Source organism: the organism of the source record quoted next, unplaced genomic scaffold, assembly GCF_019419815.1.
Source record: "Pyrus x bretschneideri cultivar Hongxiangsu unplaced genomic scaffold, Pyrus_bretschneideri_v1 Contig1, whole genome shotgun sequence".
Lineage (NCBI taxonomy): Eukaryota > Viridiplantae > Streptophyta > Magnoliopsida > Rosales > Rosaceae > Pyrus > Pyrus x bretschneideri.
In genome coordinates, this window is record NW_025999390.1 from 8,162,966 (window position 1) to 8,184,062 (window position 21,097).

The 21,097-nt window shown below is 35.9% G+C and overlaps 1 protein-coding gene across 2 annotated transcripts; it reads left to right on the forward strand.

Annotated features, from left to right (window-relative positions):
• The first annotated feature begins 805 nt into the window (after positions 1-805).
• On the forward strand, positions 806-20,555 carry LOC103946776 (DNA topoisomerase 3-alpha). 2 transcript variants are annotated; one of them, XM_009357568.3, is made up of 25 exons: positions 806-1,324; positions 1,629-1,807; positions 1,894-1,966; positions 2,219-2,341; positions 2,471-2,592; positions 2,670-2,742; positions 2,825-2,941; positions 3,543-3,626; positions 4,638-4,817; positions 4,940-5,068; positions 6,620-6,694; positions 7,516-7,605; positions 7,748-7,852; positions 9,950-9,984; positions 11,087-11,216; positions 12,305-12,357; positions 12,436-12,535; positions 13,324-13,362; positions 14,774-14,852; positions 16,778-16,849; positions 17,421-17,492; positions 18,569-18,733; positions 19,067-19,228; positions 19,731-19,851; positions 20,160-20,555. In XM_009357568.3, the coding sequence occupies exons 1-25, from the start codon at positions 1,022-1,024 to the stop codon at positions 20,395-20,397; spliced, it is 2,919 nt and encodes a 972-aa protein (XP_009355843.2). In that variant the 5' UTR covers positions 806-1,021; the 3' UTR covers positions 20,398-20,555. The 2 variants fall into 2 exon arrangements, with proteins under 2 accessions (XP_009355843.2, XP_048439328.1); XM_048583371.1 differs by lacking the exon at positions 6,620-6,694.
• The last annotated feature ends 542 nt before the right edge of the window (positions 20,556-21,097 follow it).

The window sequence follows — 21,097 nt, forward strand, 5'->3', positions numbered from 1 at the left end:
AACGTTTTGAAAAGTAAGTTTAATAACATGTATTCTTTTAGAAGTATGGTGTTTTTGACCAATACTGTAGTGTTCTTTATTTTTGTTTGATTGTTGGATTGTGTTTGTTTGAATTGCAAGTAAATGATTGAACTGATAATTACGATGTCTTCAATTTTGTTTTATCTTGGACCCATTTCTTTACATGTTTGTATTGCAATTAATCGATCTATTTGGTGCTAGTGATGTATGCAGTCCAAGTGTTTAAGTTTTGGTTCCTCGAAATTAATTTGCTTTTTCATTTTTTACTTGACTGATATCATTTATTTCATAGTGGCACTAAAATTCAATCTATGTGACCTAAACCATACGATGATTTACTATCATTTCATATTTCTAAATCGACTCAGCATTTGGTGTTGTCGACACAATATACTTGTTAGAAACAACTGTGCCCGGTTTAGTTCTTTGACCAAAGTTGATAGTTTTTATTACAGTTTATTCGTTGTGATTCAGTTTGGTTTTTCGGTTCACGAATTTTTATGCTCACTCCAAAATACAACTAGATAAAAGTCACACATTATGTTTGTGTTTAAATACATGCTAATTTAGAAAAGAAAACAAAATTAAAATTAAAAAAAAGAGAAAAACACGAAACGGGAGAGAAAAAATAGAAGAGTAAAACTATGGTTATATGTGAGTGACAAAGAAAAAGAGGCAAAAATTTGTGGCTGATGTCCTACAAATGGATCAAGATCTACGATTAAAGCCCATCCCAAAAATACAAAAGCAATAACCCGGCCATGTGCTTTGATCTTTAGAGTTAGAGGTCCTTTCTGTGTCCAGCGGTTAGGTTAGGCGGGTCGGGTCAGAATCAGAAATGAAAAGGCCCAAAATGAAGACAAAGGCGCCCTGCAAAATCTGTCCGAACAATTGGAGTTGGCGCAAGCGGGAAAATCTAGGAAGTAGAGTTCAATTCGAAGGCGAAATCAAATGGAGGAGGGGCGAGTAGAGTTTTGAGTCGTCGAGTGGAGTGGTGAAAATGTCAGGGAGTGGGGGTAGTATTAGGGTGCTGAACGTGGCGGAGAAGCCGTCGGTGGCCAAGTCGGTGGCGACATTACTGTCAGGGAACCAAGGACAAGGGCTGAGAGTGAGGGAAGGCCGATCCCGCTACAACAAAATCTACGAGTTCAACTACTCCATCAATGGCCGCCCCTGCCACATGCTCGTCACCTCCGTCACCGGCCACCTCATGGAGCTCGAATTTGAGGACCGCTTTCGAAAATGGCACGCCTGCGACCCCGCCCTTCTCTTTACCGCTCCCGTCCATAAAAAAGTCCCTGAGGTCAGCTCCTCTCTCTCTCTCTCTCTCTCTCTCTCTCCGTCAAGGATTCTGATATGTTAGGGCTATTTGATTTCTTTACCGTATTCTTACTGGTATGTTAGAGCAGGAGCAAGATTAGTATGTTAATCTGCAATTGAATATGCAGCAGTGTTGGCCTTTTATTTTTGTTTTTGTTTGTGTGGATTATGAATATAAATCATGTAAATAATGTAAATAATATACTGCAATTGAATATTACCGTATTCTTACTGGTATGTTGGCCTTTTATTTTTGTTTGTGTGGATTATGAATATAAATAATGTAGGACAAGTTGGATATCAAGAGGACGTTAGAGGAGGAAGCAAGGAGGTGCCAGTGGCTTGTCTTGTGGCTCGATTGTGATAGAGAAGGAGAAAACATTGCGTTTGAAGTGATAGAAGTATGCACGGCCGTGAATCGTCATCTTACCATAAGGAGGGCTCGTTTCTCAGCTTTGACTGAAAGGTTCTAGACCTAATTAAATTCCAAATTTTCATTCCTCTTGGTTTCAAGTAGTCGAACCACACTGTTTAATTTTATTGTCGTTTCAGGGATATCTATAATGCGGTTCAGAATCTTGTCAACGCAAACAAATTCTTTGCTGATGCAGTGGATGCTAGGCAAGTGAGTACCTTTCATTAGCCGACTCTCTTTTTGTTGGTGGTAACTTCCAAGTTAGTTTGTTAGGTTATATAAAACCCTATAGACTTTTGGGAACTACAAATTATGCTCTAGGACACCTACGTTTCTCACCACCCACTGTCAAGGGATCACTGTTAGTCATATCTTCATACTAACATTATTGGTCTATCATTCTTTGGTAACACTGTTTTCCTGTGTCAGATAAAGTTTAATCTTCTTTTCTTTTTTCTGCAGGAAATAGATCTTCGGATTGGTGCTTCGTTTACTAGGTTTCAGACTATGCTGCTGAGAGATGCATTTGTTATTGATTCCACTGCAAGTGACAGAAATCTTGTTCTAAGTTATGGTCCTTGCCAGGTATGTAATTGATTACAAGTTTACATCCATAACATATACTGATTTAAACGTCAGAATATTCAATCTGCCTCCCCTTTCAGTACAGTGCCCTACAATTATCTATGCTTTATAATTTCCCTTTGTTTGTAGTTCCCTACACTTGGATTTGTTGTGGAGAGATATTGGGAAATACAGTCGCACGAGCCAGAGGAGTTTTGGACCATAAACTGTTCACACAAATCAGATGAAGGCACTGCTACATTCCATTGGATGTAAATTGTGAAGACTTTGTGTTTCCTTTTCAGCTTCAGCAACCATTTGAAGTTTAATGATTTTAATACTTTTGCAGGCGTGGGCATTTATTCGACTATGCTTGTGCTGTTGTTATTTATGAAATGTGTGTTGAGGAACCTACTGCTACTGTAAGTCATGTTGAGTTTGTGTAACGTTGCTAATTTTTGTATAACCATTTGCACTCTCCGCTTTAAAATTTCCAAAACACAGGTGACAAAGGTTAGACAACAGGAGAAGCTGAAAAAGCCTCCAAATCCTCTGAATACAATTCAGCTTGAACAGCGTGCCTCAATATACTTTCGGATGAGTTCTGAACACACAATGAAGGTGAGCACGTGGGCCACAATGTTGTCTTGATGTATATCTGTTTCTGGGTTACAGGTAAATTGATAAAAAAATCAATGCCAAATGCTTCATAGTTCTCCTAAAGATTTGACTGTCCTTGTAATTGTATTGAAGCTACTAGGGAAAAAAACTAATAGACTTATCCATAGCATTGAACTTAAGTTACAGGCACTGCCATTCCTGGTTTTCTACTAAGGTTTGATTTGTGATTCAGATGTATAGTTTATGATTAGAATTTTCAATGGTTGTCTCATAATTTATAATTTTCTATGAATCTTCTAGTTGTGACTGAAGCTATTTAGGTCTTAGAGTTTGATGAAATGGGCTGGTTCCATTGTATGTCAGTAAATGTTTCAGATGGGTTATATGCCATTATAATATGTTCACTTTTCTTCTTCTCCAGAGGGGAGGATAAAAATAAATATAAAAGGAAAATGGGTATATATTTCTTGTGCAGTAAAGGGGCAACATCCATTTTCTTAAATTCTATTTCATATTCATTTAATATACATTTGACATGTTTTTGTGGCTGTGGATTTCATCACATTTTACCCCTGCACTCATTCACCCTTACTGATTGTAGGTGGCAGAAGAGCTGTACCAAGCTGGTTTCATCAGTTATCCTCGTACGGAGACTGATGGCTTCTCTGAAAGGACGGATTTGCATGTTAGTAACCTTTTCTTTTATTGAGAATCACAAACTATGTTACTGGTTCTGGCAGTAGTAACTGTTGAAAAGCATTGAGATTTTGTACAATTTAGGATTTTGATATAGGCAGGGTAAAAGAATTAGAAAATAACTAATTCAGGAATTGAGGTCAAGCAGATACAATGTGACTCTGCGAGAGCAATGAAGAATTTGGAACAAAGATGGTTAGAGAATAGAGAATGACAGAATTCACAATGAAACTAGTTCTCATGTAGGTGGATGCAATAATAAAATGTATGCGTATATTCGTGCATACGGCGTACGCACATAGAATCTGTTTATGGCATGAGATCTAATGTTCTCATAACGTGAGTAAGGAGATTGTGGACGCGCAAGAATGGCGCAGGGTATGGTTTCGTAGCTTAGGGTTTTATTATATTTATGGTTGACTTTATTTAAGTATTTTGATTCCATTTAAGATCAAAGTTTTTCGTCTCGATAGCATGACCAAGAAAGTCCACGCTATATGATCAAGTTACTCTTTTTTTCTCCCACTTGCCACTTTGTGAAAAAATTTAGTGTTGTTGTCCCTTCCTAAGCCTATCAAATTTTTCTGTCTCGAGTGCCTTCCTTCTTGAAAAGCAGATCTTCGAGACTAAATCTCAGTCGATCCCTCTCGATTATAGATGCATGGGCAACTCCCCCCTTTCCTCCTTTCAATCTAGTTTTTATGAACTCTGACTGGATGGGAGGTTGAACAATAAATTACCAAAATGAGTAGTACTTCTGGAAGTGTCATTTTAACTCGTGGAACATGAAATGATTTCTATTTTGAAGCCTTTAAAGTTCCCCTCTGTATGCTGTTTATCATACATTAGCATAATTTGTCATTTTTATTGTCTTTTCACTCTTCGGGTTTTTAGCCTCATAGAACGCTGTATTGTGTTCCTCTCTAGGTCCTTGCAGCTCTATTTTGGTAATATTTTATCACCTTTCGCTGCATGACTGATTAGGTGGATCGTAATGTAGGCAATTGTGGAAGAACAACAAAGGCATCCTGGATGGGGATCATATGCTCAACGATTGTTGGACCCAGCATCTGGGCTTTGGAAAAACCCTAGCAATGGTGGACATGATGACAAGGCCCATCCACCTATCCACCCCACTAAATTTTCTTCTGGAGAATCAGGATGGAGTCAAGATCACCATGTAAGTAGTCTAAGGCATGCACAGGTGATAATTTGTTCAGTGCATGTTCTTCAATTGCTCTTTTATTTGATCCAATCTGAGATATATACTTTATCTTGTATTATCTTTTTTTCTGTTTTCAGAGATTGTATGAGCTGGTTGTTCGCCATTTCCTGGCATGTGTCTCACAGCCAGCTGTAGGGGCAGAAACTACTGTTGAGATTGATATTGCTGGTGAATTGTTCTCTGCTTCAGGGAGAGTTATACTAGCAGTGAGTTTTCTGTTCCAGTGTTGATTTTTCTTTACTCTTTGGAGTCAAATTTTGGTCTTGGTGGTTAATATATGTTTTTTATATTTTTGCTTTTTGTTTTTGTTCAAATGTTGGAAACTCTGTAACCATTAAGCTGTGTGTTGTCTTTCACGAGAGAGGTGTTGTCAAGAGTCAAGACTAGGGTTGCCTTGAAAAAATTTGGGTGGGTTTTTTTTTTGGCCTACAATGGTCTTAGTGCCATTTCTTACTAGCTACTTACACTGGGAATTCTTTAGATGTGTACTTTCTTGTGTTTTGGCTGGCTGAAAATGGGTGATGGTAGGAGATCTGGTAGCGCATAAATATAAGAAATGATTAAAACTACTTACATCCCTCCAGTAGAGTTCCGGAAATCACTCGTAGTGTTCTTTGGAGTGAGTCCTAGACTTTTAAAGACTAGGAAAATATAGTTTGACTAGGACAATACATGAAAATCCTAGACTTTAATAGACTAAAGTTTGTTTCAAAACATGAATTATCAATTTTGTAGTCCTTTGGAGTGATCCAAAAATACTTGGTTATGTTTGTAAACCTGTTTATATAAATATATGTAGAAGTATTGATATCAGCGGAAGTATCTGCGGAAAATAGCAAAAGTTGGTTTCCTGACCAATTTCTTGAACCCCGTTTATAAAAGTTTGGCGAAACACTGTATGAGAGTGAGCAATATTTTCATGATCTGCATGTGTATGTAAATGTGTTTAATACGGTGGCCCCAGTGGTGGGAGGAGGAAGACTGGCATTGGAGGGTCACAGTGTCGTTGAAAAGAGATGTTTTATCTGGATTTCTGGGGAAAGGTTTAAAGTAGGGTACTGCCAGCATTTGGTAGGGTAAATCCTAAAAATGTATTAACTAAGGGGAATTGAAGTGGGGAAATTGCGAAACAATGAATGCTGATGTTCATTGTAGGAGCTTCATGTTCCCATGTTTCTCAAGCTGTACAAATACTTTCTACTCCGTGCAGTGGACCCTCTTGTATAGCTTTATGGGTGACTTAGGGTTTGAGTTTGAGCGTTTATTTCTTATTACTAGTATGTGATGTTTTGCTAACATAAATGAGATGGACCCCATGTCCAGGACCTTAGACCCTTTACCTCTAACTCAGTACCAAAATATGGGTCCCAACACTATGAATTTGGGACTTGGTTTGGGGAACCTGAAATCCATACCAAACCTCGGACCTGTAACCTTAGACTCCAGATCCATTTTCTGTTCTACTTTCTTCCTAGTAAGTCTCTTTCTTGGTCCTGCATCAGCTCTAGACTTAGAACTTGAACAGTATCCTTGGGCCTTGCAGTTTTATCTTTCCTTCAGTGGGTTTGATATGCTTTCAATGTGTTCATACATCTTGCATGCTTTTTGAATTGTCCCTAAGTGATGGTTTGGCACTACATAATCAATAGTTTTTATATGTTTGGAAAATAAGCAGTACTACATAATCAAGTCTTTATAAGTAAATAAGAATGAGTTTTTAAATTTTTTATTTGACTCAATTACTTTTTATTTTCCAGAAAAATTACTTAGATGTTTATCGATTTGAATCATGGGGAGGTTCGTTGCTACCAACATATGAATTTGGACAACAGGTGTGTTTATTAATCATTAAGCGATGCATCTAAATTTTCAATTGGTGTTCAGTTATTGTTTTATTTCATTCCTGTATATATGATCTCTCTGTCACCATTTCACCAGCCTTTTCTCATATCCTATCAGCGAGCTGAAAGCCATAATCTAGCATATGACTCTAAATATACATCCTACTTAATATGAAATGATTTCAAGAGAATATGTGTGGCCGAACTGTTAGATCAAGTGATAAAACATGACTGAGTTACCCAAATTATCATGTAAGTCATCAAGTTGCAGAGACTAGAAATTTGGCTAATGTTATTGGTGATTTATGATGTATGTTTGACCCTTAATTAGGTGAGCATTAACAAAATTGGCCATTGATATGGCTTTAAAATTTCAAGTTTATTTCTAGGATCGCTTATTAATTAAATGTTTTTTTGTTCTTAAAGATTGAGTATTATTTCGTTGAATCAATTTTGTACTTTGAATTCTTGTTTTTAAAAGTACTGTTGAAATTACATTTTTATTAAGAGCGATGATGGCATAACGGTTCAATGGGTGTGCAAAATTTGTGATTGAAACACAGATCATGTTTTTAATCCTTTTAAACACACACATACACACTGCAGGCAAAAGAAGGAAAAAAAAATGGGAAGACAAAGATTCTAACAAATTCGCAGTACAGATTTCTATGTTATTGAGCTTGTGGTTAACCCTCTGCTTTATGACTGGCCAACAGAAAAGAAAAAGAAATGAAACTGTGACTTATGTTGTAAATTGCATTGTAAACCGTAGGATCTGTTATACATTAAAACAATAATCATTTATCTTGCAGTTTGTCCCAACAACATTAACTCTTGATTCAGGAGTCACTAGGCCTCCACCACTTTTAAGTGAAGCTGATTTGCTGAGCTGTATGGACAAGGTATCGACTCTATGAATTTATCTCTTTAGTAATTTTCTTATGCAGCTATATTGATTTTTATTACTTTGTTCATGTGTGTACCTTGTATGTATTATTACATATTTTAAATATAGTTTTCTAACCTTTTTGTTTGATTTATTAGGAGGGCATTGGCACAGATGCAACGATGCATGATCACATAAAAAAGCTGCTGGATCGATTTTATGCAACCAAGGACTCAAGCATGCGTTTCTCACCGACCAATCTTGTAACTTTTCTCTGGCTATAACAATATGATATATTCTTTCTCCCTCATGTTTTATCTTTGTATGGTTTTCCTGAATATTGTTGTTGTTTTTTTTTATTTGGGAGGGAGGGGCTTGCCTACTGTTTGCTTCTTGTTGAGAGGGAAACAATTAGTTAATATTAGAAAAAAAGAAGTGGGGAACAAAATGAATTGGAAGGTTATTTGTAGTTCTCAAAAGGTCTTCTCAGTAAAATGTCGTGTTGCTCCCATCTAGGCATGATAGCAGAATTTTGGAGTTGGAATAGTCATGAGTTTTTTTTTTTTTTTTTTTTTGCACTACTTTCTCGTTTTTTGTTTATCTCACGAAATTTGAAAGGCTAAATGTTGGGCTTTTTGCTTGGACAACTGCTCATAGTAGGTGAATAAATATGACATGGTATAGAGGAGGAAACCCTGTTGGTATCATTCTCCTGAATGGTGTGTAATGTGCAAAAGTGATGCTGAATGCTTGAACTTCTTTTTATTAGAAGGAGAAATTTCTTTTTATTAGAAATTCTTTACAGTAGAGTGGACAAGTAATCCACCAGGAGCAGAAAGAAAAAGAACATTGGTACAGAAAGCTACATCGATATGAAGAAACCAAGACTAAGTTAAGACACCACAGCCTTCCTGTCTAGCATAATGCTCGACGAAAATATATTTCTAATAACAGTTACAGTATATACAGAAGCCCAGAGCACTGCCCAACACATGACCTTTTCCTGCATCTCCGTACGTCCTACCCCTCTTCAGAACCCCGTTGAACTTTGAACCACTTACTGATTGTTCTAAGCATATTAAGATTTGTCAGCAGACTCAGCACTTTATTAAGTCAAAACTGACCGAAGGGTTTATCAGCATTTCCTATTTTAAGTCTTAGGATCAACTGATAGATATCCTAACTAAGGCTACTGGTAGCATTATGTTCTGTTTTCTTTAGATAAGTTGGGCATTAAAGATATTACTATGCACCAAAGTTTTAGGGTGATTGCCTTGTACTTCTATAAGGCTAGGTGACTTTTGCAAATTATTAGGCTGATTATACTGAACTGTTTTATATACCCTTGCACGGTATGTATCCTTAAATTTAATGGAGAAGAATATGATTGAGTTAGTCCTAAAAATACTCTTCTCTACAGATCTACTATGCAACTTAAGCGTGTTATTGTATTTTCAGCATAATATAAAACCACAAAAAAAAAACACTAACTCTTAGGACACCTAAGATACCAAAGGTGTTTAAAACCTTACCCTAGGTTGTAGACGGACTCTTGGTATTAGCCTAGGTACCTGTAGAGGACACGTTTGGTGTAGATAGGTGATGCTTGTGTAGTGACTCCAGCCTTAAGCATTTAATCTCTATGAACTTCTCAGATAACCTCACACAACTTTCCTTGAAGTAGGCGTGCCAAAAAACCATACGAGTCGTAAAAATGCAAATACTGAATTTATTTATCTTTGTAATTAAGTCCTTTCTGCTTCCTATTTGGTCTTCTTGGGAGCCACCTCATCCACTTGTTTTCAACCTCTGTATCAGAGGCATTGTAAGATTCAAATCAGGTAGCTGACACAGAATGTGAGATAGATGTTCTGGAGAAACGACATGACTTGGGAGTTTTTACTATACCTATGGAGAAAATACTTCAGTAAATACAGTTGACGTCTAAAATTCCTGTTGCTAAGTTCACTGCCGCTTTTTCACCTGTTGCAAAGTTGAAGTTCATACAAAGCATCTTTATTTCACAACAATAGAAACCCATGTCACATTGCATGCACACATCATAAAATGAGTATTGACTTCTACATAGCCTCCTTATCCCCACTAGGTTAAAGATTGTACTTTTATATTTATAATATTTCAAAATCTTCTTCAGGTAGAACAATATTATGTAACATTATTTTCTTTAATAGAACTGTATAAAACAAAGATGTCTTATGTGATCTCTTCTTTGCTCTTTAAATGTTGTATAGGTGTACTTGATATTTGTAACAGAAAAATGGATGCCATTATACTATTTCTTTGTTGTATCCTAGTGGAAAGCTACTGGAGTTTGTATTGATAATTTGGCATAATTGCAGGGCGAAGCGTTGGTGATGGGATATGATGACATGGGGTAAGAAATTCAAATTCATCTTCATTTCTGAAAAATAATATTTGAGTCTTAAACTACTGTTAAGAATCAGCTGCATTTTTTTCTTTCTTGATACAAGCGATAGAGTGAGAGGGGGTAATCGAGCCTAGGACCTTTAGTGTAGGGGTAAATGCTCTTAACCATTTGAGCTACAAGCAAGCCCGTTGTGATTCAGTTTCTATTAAACTAGTTTGCTATGGAATCATAATTTCTTGTTGGGTGGCATGTTAATGTTTTAGTTTATCCACAGAAACTAACTAAAGGAATTATATGAAGATTGATTTTGAATTTTCTTATCATACCTGGAAATCTGTAAAACATGTTTTATGATCAATAAGAGATATTTTATAAATGAATGAACCATCGAATGCTAGTAAGAAGGGATATTGTATGGTTCGGCAGTGATCCATTTTAGATTCTGTTAGCAAATGCTGACTAGATTCCGGGGATATCAATAAAAAAGTAAAGGATTTATACATCATGAAAAATATGATAAAACATTGTGTACCGTTCAAAATGAAGACTGCCAAAAAAATTAAAAAGGACACAAGGTGTTGACCGTTGAGGTGTAAGTCATTTGGGACTTAAACTACTACAATTTAAAGTATATATGAAACTATTTCCGATAAAAGTCCTCTTCTCTTTTGGAATTTTTTATGAGAGTTGTATCATATAGATTGTGGATCTTTTGTTCACTTCACCTAGTCTTTGTACTGTGTTGTATGATTACTGCCAAGAGTTTTTTATTGCTCAGAAAATAAATATATCCAAGATCAGCAAGTCTGTTGAGTGAACTCTTGAGGTTACCTATATTCTATCTATGATAAAAAAACCTCATATTTGAAGTTTCAGTTTCTAGTTTACAATGTATGACATGTCATATGCTTACAAAGCTGTCCAATAGTTATTATTATATGGTTAGAAGTCTGAAGCTTCAAAGCTCCACATGAAGCTTACTTGCAGATATTTTTTGTTTCACATGATTTTTAATGACTTCATATCTAGAAAGAACAATATTTGTTAACTGATGTATGTCTTTTCAAATTCAAGGGGAATCAAATTTATGGGAATCTTTACTTACTAGGTATAAACTGTGGAAACCATACCTTAGAGCTGTTATGGAGCGTGACATGAAAGCTGTTAGTGAAGGTGCTAAGAGCAAAGCTGAAGTTTTGGAAACTTGCTTGCAGCAAATGAAAGCTTGCTTCCTAGATGTAAGTTTGTAGTTTGATTTTTTCAGTTACTATTTATAGCTTAATTTTCTTTTCTATTCTGATTCCAGTCTTATGCACATAGTCAACCATATCGTACTAATTAGAATTTAGAACATATATCACCTAAGATGAAACTGTCAGGCTACATTTTGTATGCGGGAAAGAGAACTTGAGAATGGAAAAGTGCTGACTTTCCCATGTTTGGTAAGTCCAACCTTGAGAAATGATTTCCTGGGTCATGGGAAAATAGGGGGGGAGGGGGGGGGGGGGGCGTGTTGTGGGTGGTGGTGGTGGAAGTGAATCCCTCCACCCCCTTGGTATTCACTTTCCTTCCCCATGGGAAACCAAAAAAATGTATTGATTGCCATATTTCCTATTTTTCTATGACAAATTTCTCCTCATTAAAATTGCCCTTTATATCCCAAAAAAAAAAAAATTTCTACCTTCTTTCCCATTGTTACCAAGCTTGGGAAAGAAATTTTGCATTTCCCTTCCTCTAGGAAAAGAAATGGGAAATAATTTCCCATGAATTCCATTCCGCATACCAAGGCAACCTTAGTGTCCACTGATATACTGGTAGTTTTGTTTTATGAAAATATCAGTGGAAATATGAACTATTAAATGAAATATCATGTAGTTGAAAAAATGACAAAAATTTTATTAAAACATATTGGAGATTTTATGAAAATTTGGGAAAGCTACAAACACATCAATTAGACATGTAACATAGATTGGCATATCCATTGAAATATACAATGCATAATTGCATATGATGAAAGCCGAGCATGGGACTCATACATAAGTGGTCTTGAAACTTTAATTTTGTAACGGGCAAGATATTTTCTTTTTCTTTTTCTTTTTCCACATGTATAAGCATTCTAAGTTCCTGTAAAAAAAAATTCTTCAAGCTGCTTCCTTACACTATGAAAATCAGTTTTTAATTGTGTAACATGGAATAATATCCATCCCAAAGACCTTTGGCTTTGAAAACAACTTGGCAGTTTTGGATCGAAGCCAAGAAAAAATAGAAATTTCATTATATTGTAGGATTTAAACCTTGACGATCACAAAATCTGGAAATTTTGCAGGCAAGGTTGAACAAAGTAAAACTCTTTGAAGCCATGTCAGTATTCTTTGAGAGGTAATTTTACTTTCCTCTTGTTTCTCCACTGTATATATTTTTCTATGATAGCAATGGCAGTCGTTCAACTTGATGCAGATCTAGCAGGCCTAGTGGGGATGATCAGCACGCATCTGGAGAGTTTGTTCGGCAATGTGGGCTGTGCCACGAAGCAGATATGGTACTTAGACAAAACCGGGTAATTATTCACTTGAGCCTCGTTATATTTATGCTTTGCAAAGTTTCTTGCCTAAAATTATTCACTTAAGCCTCATTATCTTAAGTGTGTAAGGCCTTCAAGAAAACATGAAGTTTTTGTTTAGTGAACATGTGTCTCTGGGAAGCAAGCTGGTTGCTTTGTTGATATGAAGTCATATAAGCAGGTTTCTTTGTAGTTGTCATCTTTAGTGCTCTCAAAAAGTATAGTTAGCCATAACAACCAGCATATAAAATATATATCATTAAAATTAGAGATTAAACTCAACAAACTCCTGTAGCAAGGAACCTTCAAAAAGAGAATAAAGCATGTTAACTTTAGAATGAAAAAGGTGTGATTAGTGAAATTAAAATGTTGTAAATTTCATTATATCGTTAAGCCATTATTTGATTCATTTTGATGTCTTTTCCTCTTAGAATATAGACCATTGATTAAGGGGATTTGAGTATGTGAGGAATCCTAATCCAAATAAGTGGAAACTTAATTGTTTTACTGAGCTTCCCTTTTTGGATGCTTGGTTTTATTATATTGCTTTCGAGTTCATGTAGTATGTAAATAGAGTATTGTTCAGATCTAAGTCTGTACATAGTTGTACTTTCTTGTAAATTATTTTTCAGGGGTCTGGCTTTTGTTCTCCAGTTTCCTTTATGGCTGACAGTTATAACTTTGTCATAAGTTTATGACTGTTTTATGGAAGTCTACAACCATTTGTACATTGTAATCATCTCCACCTTTTGTTCTTTTGTAATTGTTACATGTCTTTTGTACAGGATGGAAATTTCATGGTTGGATGCTTGGGTTATCCTCAGGTTGGTCCTTGTCTAAGATATACTTATTCTAGTCTAAATTGCATGTTTGTAAGAAGTTTTATCTGCATTACTTTTAACAATTTGTTAACAAGGAAGAAAATCTATTGGTTGTATCTAATATTGTTCTGACCTGACTGATTAGTATGCCTCCTCATGTCCCCTTTTGTTTCTCATTTGTTAGTGTATATTTTATATGGAGATCAAGATTAAGATTAAATCTTGATCAGAGGAAGAAGCAACATAACTGGCATCCCTCAAATTGTTCTCTTCATGGGGCATTATTGGGTAAACCTATCATGTGTTGCGTTAATTCTACTAGTAGGCTACAAGTTTCCATTTAGAATATTCACTTATATGAAGTTTCATTTATTATATTGGTATTAGTAGCCTTAATTTTTCTTTATGTTATTCGTAGTCTTTCTATGTTGGCCGTAATATCTAAAGACTAGAGAAGGATACCCATTGCTCTTTGCAGTCTAACTTAATGATTCAAACATTGTCTTGTGGGCTACTTATGCGTATAGTAGGGGACTTAGATGTCCGGAGAAATTTGAATGAAGCATTGGTGGAGGAGCTATCTGCTGTTAGAAAGTGTGCGCCTTTCTCAAAGTAAACCAGATTCTAGGAATGATTTTTAGATCCCCAAGGAGAATTTTCATGCAATCCCGTTCTCAGATTTCTTTGTGACAGGCTAGAAGTTCCTTCCTTTCAACCTTAAAGGGAAAATTTGGAATGGTAGTGGCTTGCTAATGGTGCATGGGAAAGTCAATATTTGTGATATGGTTCAAATGGGAGAAGCTATTTTTTTTTGTTTTTAGTTTTTCTTCCCAGTGGTGTTCTCTTTCTAAATGAGATAGGGAAAGTGTGAATCTCATGTTTCTTTGCTGTTCGTTTTAAGTCTATGGCGGAGGCAGTTGAGGAAGCAAGTTTGAGTCGTTTGTCCAAAATATTGTTGTTGACTGTTGGAAAGGCATTAGGTGGCTGGAAGGGGTAAGAAAGCTAAAGTGGTGTTTAGTAGATGGACTGGGAGCAAATCTTTCGGTTGTAGTGGTATTCAAGGAGATTACGTTGTATTCTATTTACTAGGCTGCGTGTTGATGGTTAGAGTTCTTTATTTCTTGGGTCTATGGTTTACTTGTATTTGTTTCCACGTTGTAGCTTATCCTTGATTATTTTTGTAGAATAGGAGTTTTTTAGACAAGAAAAGTGTGTGAGAGACCAAGCCATCAAGTCTCCTCTTACTGGTCTTCTTTTTTCTCTTTTTTATTTAGGGCTTCTTGAGTCTTTCTCAAGTTGGAACTGTTTATTTCTGTTGAAATATGATGTTTGAAATTTTATGAGACTATCATATTTCATTTACTTGGCATCATTTTGGTCAAATAGTTGTAACACCTATTTGCTACACATTTAGTGTAGGAATGCTGTCTGGCTCCCTGGATCTGTATCAGAAGCAGCTGTAACAACTAACGTTTGCAACTCATGCACTCCAGGTTTCTCTCTGTTATTTTTTTTCCTTAAGGCTGCCTAAATAAATGATACAAATGCAATTTAAGATGTCCTTAAATATGAGGATTCATATATACATATAGTATATAATAATATATCAGTCCCTTCCGTTGAGGGATCCATCAACAAAAGGGGGCTGCATATATGCATGTATGTAGAATCGATGGAAACTTCAAATATCATCTGGATGTTGAAGGGTAAAAGTCGTCAAGTTATTCCATCTACAACCTGAACTTTGTTTATGCCGTTGCATGTTTCGGTTTTTGTTTTTGCAAAATGAACCAATTTTTAATATTCGTATGATGAGGAAATTACTTAAAGAATCATCTCTTTCGTTACTATGATAGTTATGTGTTCCAAAGTGGGAGAAACCTGGTTCTAATCTCCGACTGATCTTTTCAAATGCATCAACTGAAAGGCGTGGTTCTGTCAAGGATTCCCCTTTTTACATGCATCCACTGTACCATACAGAACAAGGGGAGTTGTATTATGATGGAAGACATGCACACATATTTTAGGATCCATTTTATAAACATTTCAGGCCCATTCGATGCCATTTCATTTTCGTTTCAGTTTTTATATTTTGTTTGTGAGAGGGGAAATACATGGGGGAACAAAGGGATGAAGAAGAGCGGATGAAGGATGGTGGGAGGGATGTAGAAGAAATGTACAAAGAAAGAAGCTCAAAATGAAAATTCGAAACCAAAAAATTAGTTTAAGTTCTTTTTCACTTTCAATAGTATTCTTCTGTTCCTCATCCCCTCTCTTCCATCACCCACATCCCTTCTTTCCCCCATATACTTTTCTTCATATCTCAATCAAAACAGTGAAAACTCGAAACAAAAGACGAAATGGTTATCAATTGGACTTTTCGTTATTGGTTTTAAGTTTCTATATTTTTGTTTGGGATGGAGAGGAAATATGTGGGAGAAAGAAGCGATGAAGCAGGGTAGAGGGAGGGTGGTGGGGAGGATGGAGAAATGGAGGAGAATATATGAAACAAAAACTTGAAAGTGAACAACCAAAAGATGTTTTCAGTTTATATATATCTTCTTTCCACATCTACTTCAGCTCCCTTTCTGGATCATTCATTTTCTCTTATATTTCCCCTTCATAGGAAATAAAAACTAAAACAAAATGTTTACAAACATGGCATTAGCTTACCGAACCTAAAACAACAGACAAAGCATAAAATCCATTGAAAAAACTGAAAGCAACAGACAAACCAATCCAGAAAGCACTCAGTGCAGAACCCCTTTCCCTAACTCTAGAAAAATTCTTGAATTGTTGGAAGAGATTCCGAAAGAGAAGAAAAATGGTCTTACTCTATACCCAGTTGCTCCCAGCCCCTCACATTGTCACATATCCTTCTTTCAGTCCATTCAAATTCTCACATTGCTCCCAGCCCCCACAGAAAAACATGCCTCTGGCAAAATAAAGCCACACTCTGCTGACTTGGCGCAACACGGATTGGCCTCCTTGAACTTTAACATGAGGGAAAGGCAATCAGCAACTCAACCAAACCGTAAAACAGGTCTTTCCAGGCGACAATAATTCCGTCTCAAATGAAGCGGACATGCAATCATCCATACATGATACTTCTCAGCGTCTAAAATCAATGAGTACTAAAATTGTATGGGTCTAACTAGGGTATATTAACTGAGTACAAAAAACAAAAGGCGAGCCCATAAATACAATTAGTGGTGTTGCAGTACTGTATTATTTTTAACTTTGGTGCTCACATGCACCCACTCCTAAACTGTTCCCATTTTTTGTCACTGAAATTACGGAGGTCGTGTAATTCACCTTCTTTAAAGCATCATATGGTAGAGGTTGTCCACTAGTTCTGTGTGTTACTGCTCGTATTATTTTGGATCTGATTTTTTCAATATATTTATTTATTTTTCAGGTCCTGTTTACTTGATTCAATTTACATTTCGGCGGCTAGAAATACCACCAAACTATAGTGCCAACCATTTGGGTAAGTGCAGCATAAAGTAAGATTAGCTTGTTTAGGCACATACTATTTCCCAGCATCTTACAATCATCCCATTGTTTTATTTAATTGTCATATTTCACATTAACCCTACAAACTATGCTTTTACAATCACAGCAACTAACAAACATTGAGTTTTTCGGGGTGCTTGAGCATGTCTTCAATAGATTGTTCTCTAGCTTTTGAATGGAAGTCCTTTCCTTTTCCATTTTGCTCCTCGTCTTCATTAATCCATCAAATGATTCAGAGAATTCCATCATGCGTATGTTTGCATACTAAATATTAAGCCATTGCACCATACATTGTTGGTCTAGTATTGTTCATTGAATGAAGTTGGATTGGGGTGCTGAAAAAGGCCTCTTTACTGAGAGGATGGGCCTCAAATCTGACTTGGAGTCTATCTGAGTAGAGTAATCGGACATGATGATTCTTAAATTGTTTCTCAGTTCTATATTCATTTAAAACTTAACAGTCATTCTCTCTAGGCTTCTAGTGTCTGGAAGTTTATGATTCCCTAGTTGGTCTAACATGAAAATTCATGCATATGTGCAATCAGGTTGCATTGGCGGCTGTGATGAGACTCTTAGACAGTTAACAGAAATCTGTGGAACTGGTTCTCGGTTATCAGGTTTGTGTTGTGAGTAATTGTTTGAAATTAATTGAACCAATTTACCTTTTCAAATATAACCAATTTTTATATGAATTTTATTATTGAGTATTTAAGATTTGAGTTATCTTCATGAATTATATTAGTCTCATAATTTCATATTTTCTTTCACCCACCACTGTGACCTCCATGTACTATTTGAGGTTTGTGCATCATTATGCAAACAATTTATCATACCCTGAAAAGTGGGATACATTATGATCTTTGGATTTGTGGAATTCTTTTTATGTATTTTTATATGGTTATAAAAATATACTTGTAAGTTGTCCACTGAAGGTTTCAATTATTTTTTACTTGTAAAGTAATAACTTTTGAGTGCTCTTGAAAATTGTACTGTCTTTGTAAAACATGCTATAAAGCTTGTTTACGTTAATAATTCACCTTTCTTTCTGGTCATTATTAGTTGAAGACCAAATTGATCAAAGTTAACTAAGATGATAAATGACATAAGAAATGAAAAGCTGGAACAACTTTATAGAAAAAGTGCTCGGTGTATGTTTTTAATTAATTTTGTATGCGAATTACACAATCTTGGTGAAATATATTTGTCCCATACGATTCAAAATACTACACTTTTTGTGTGAAATTTTATCCAATACAATCAGAAGTTCGAATTCATATTAGAAAATGTTGTTGCTTTGAGTGCTGTTTATTACATTCCAACAAAACAGAATTTGCTCATTCGTATGGTAGCTAGCTTGGATTCCATGGTAAGATAAGGTCAGATGAACAAGATTAGTTCTTAGAATCATGAATGGGAAAATACATTTTAACCATAATAGTGGTGCATATCTAGACAATAGAAGCTGTGCTTTTAAAATTAAAAAAACATGTAATATATCTAATTGATATTTGTCCTATATTCATCATTGGACAGCATATAAATCTGTAAAAAATTGACCATTCAAGCTTTTTCTAGACAAAATTTGAGATTAATTGTAGAGTGTTGACTATTAGTCCAACTAAAGGTAACTTACATTCTTATGGTTATATGCGACGCCAAACAGTCAAACGCTGATGTTTCATATGTTTTTCAGCAAGAGGGCGTGGGCCAGTGACGTCCAACAATAATGTCCCACGAAGTAATACCAGGCAGGGTCCTTGCATATATTGTCATCAAGCAGGGCATTCTTCAGGCGATTGCCCTTCCCAATCTTCAGGTCCTCGAAGTGTGAGGCCTCAATCTATGAATGTTCAAAGTGGTATGACTGCTAAACTTCTGTATATTTTCTTAATGAGAAGCTATGGCCTGGATTAATTGCCGAGGCATGCACAATCATTTAGGATGAGAGCAGACTGATATAATGTTAGAAGTATTGTATTGTTAGTCGTATGGAAATGGAGTATGCTATCAAAATGAGAGTTTCATAAGGTTAGAGAGATGAATTTCGGATAGTTCTGTTTTAGAGAAATATAATCATGATCCTTTTAAGAACTATTAATTTAATGTTTATTAGAATTTCACTCTTGTCGTTATATGCAACGCCAAACAGTGGAACACCAATTTTTGACATTAAGTTTCATATGACATTCAGCAAGAGGGCGTGGACCAGCAATGTCCAACAATGTCCAACAAAGTAATACTAGGCAGGGTGCTTGCATATACTGTCATCAAATGGGTCATTCTTCCGGCGATTGCCCATCCCAATCTTCAGGTCCTCAAAGTGCAAGGCCTCGACCTATGAATGTACAAAGTGGTAAGACTGCTGACTTTTGGTTTGTATTTGTTTAATTTTTAATTAGAATATTGAATGGATTAATTCCCGATGCATGTACAATGAGGATGAGAGGAGACAATAATATACTGCTATTATCAGTGCTTCGGAACTAGATAGTGTATTAAAATAATCGTTATGGTGGTGATAAATACGAATTATCCCAAAAGCTTAAAGCTTAAGCCTCCAGGATATGATATATTCTAAACAGTAAACACCATGACCATACCCTAAAATGTAGATTTATCACCTATATGAGCATAGCATGTGAAGTTAAAAAATTTGTTTTTAAATTTGTGAGTTGTAAACATTCCAACAAAATATTTCATATTCTGGATTATTGGAACTTAATTAGTAAAGCATGTTGTCAGATGATTATCTTGTCAACAGTTTCTTACCTTTTGATCCCCCTTGGTTGTTCGTATACCATTTATGTTTGTGCCCCTTTTGGTCGAACTAATGTGCTTTTGTAATGTGTTTACAGGACAAGTATCGACCTCATGTTCTACATGTGGTGCCCCATGTGCTTTACGAACAGCTAATACAACAGCTAACAGAGGAAGAAAATTCTACTCTTGTCAATCGCAGGCGTGCAACTTTTTTGTGTACGTAAAGATAAAAAGTTGGTTTTCTTAATTAATTGCTTTTTGTTTAAGATGCCAAATGGGACCTTATGAATCTGTTACTTTCATTTCCTGCAAAGGTTTTTGCCCTTTTTTTCTTCAGTCTTTCTCATATAAGCATTCGATACTTCAGCCGTTGGATTGCATCTAAATTGAACAAAGTAATTTTATTGAATCTTTATTTTATCGTAACTGCAACACACATCTGGGGGTGTTTGTGTTTATACATGTCCGTACACGCGTTGTTACCTTATCTAATTCCCGGTCTATGCTTCTTTCTCCTTGTGCAGATGGGAGGATAGCCTTAACAATGATAATGGAGGAAGAGGTTTTCAGCGTGCAAATGTTAGTGCCTCAGCATCTAACCCGACTCGGAGTGGTGGCAACGGTAGAGGTGGCCGGGGTGCAGGAGATGCTGCTGGTGTGAGTTTTGTATCAGCGACTGGTGATCCCGTCTCTGGTAGAAGGTGTTTTGCTTGCGGAGATCCATCACACTTCGCAAATGTTTGCCCGAACCGTGGTAACTGATGCACCTCCACCTCGTAGATTACATCTCTAGTGACTACTTTTGCTTAAAGATTGATGTCACTGTTCAGCGTTGATATATCAGGTTAGGTTCCTAGTGTTCTACAGTGATGTTGATTTGAAAGGATAATTTTCTAATGAAAATCAAAGGATTATCTTCATTGCCTTCACGCCCATTATTTACATCATCCCAAATCAACAATGGCTTGCAATTACATACGTTTATCCATAAAATAAAACTTTAGTGCCGATAACAGCACCCAATGAATACGAATGGTTAAAATGACTGCTTATACTCGTCCAAAATTGTTCATATTATAAATCACTTTGTAAAATCATCTCTATAAAAAAAAAAAAAAATCATTTAAAATCAAGGTCGTTTAATCAATCAACTGTAAGAGTAGATAAATAGTTTCTCAAACTTTTACTAATTTTGATCATCTGTTTTTATACAGTTTGATGAATAAAATTTTATTCATTTTTTACGGAGATAAATTGTACGTGGTAATTTATATTATGAAACTGTTAATCTACATTTTTAATCCATCTTTTTGCGGTCTGCTCGAAATTTCAATTTGGTTTCATAGCTTTTTGGGATGGATTTCGTACGTGTAGTTTCATTACGTTACGAGCATTAGATGAACTTGTCAAATTCGTTGAAATTCCTCCAAATGTAGGTTGTCAAAAGGGAAGACGTACTGTT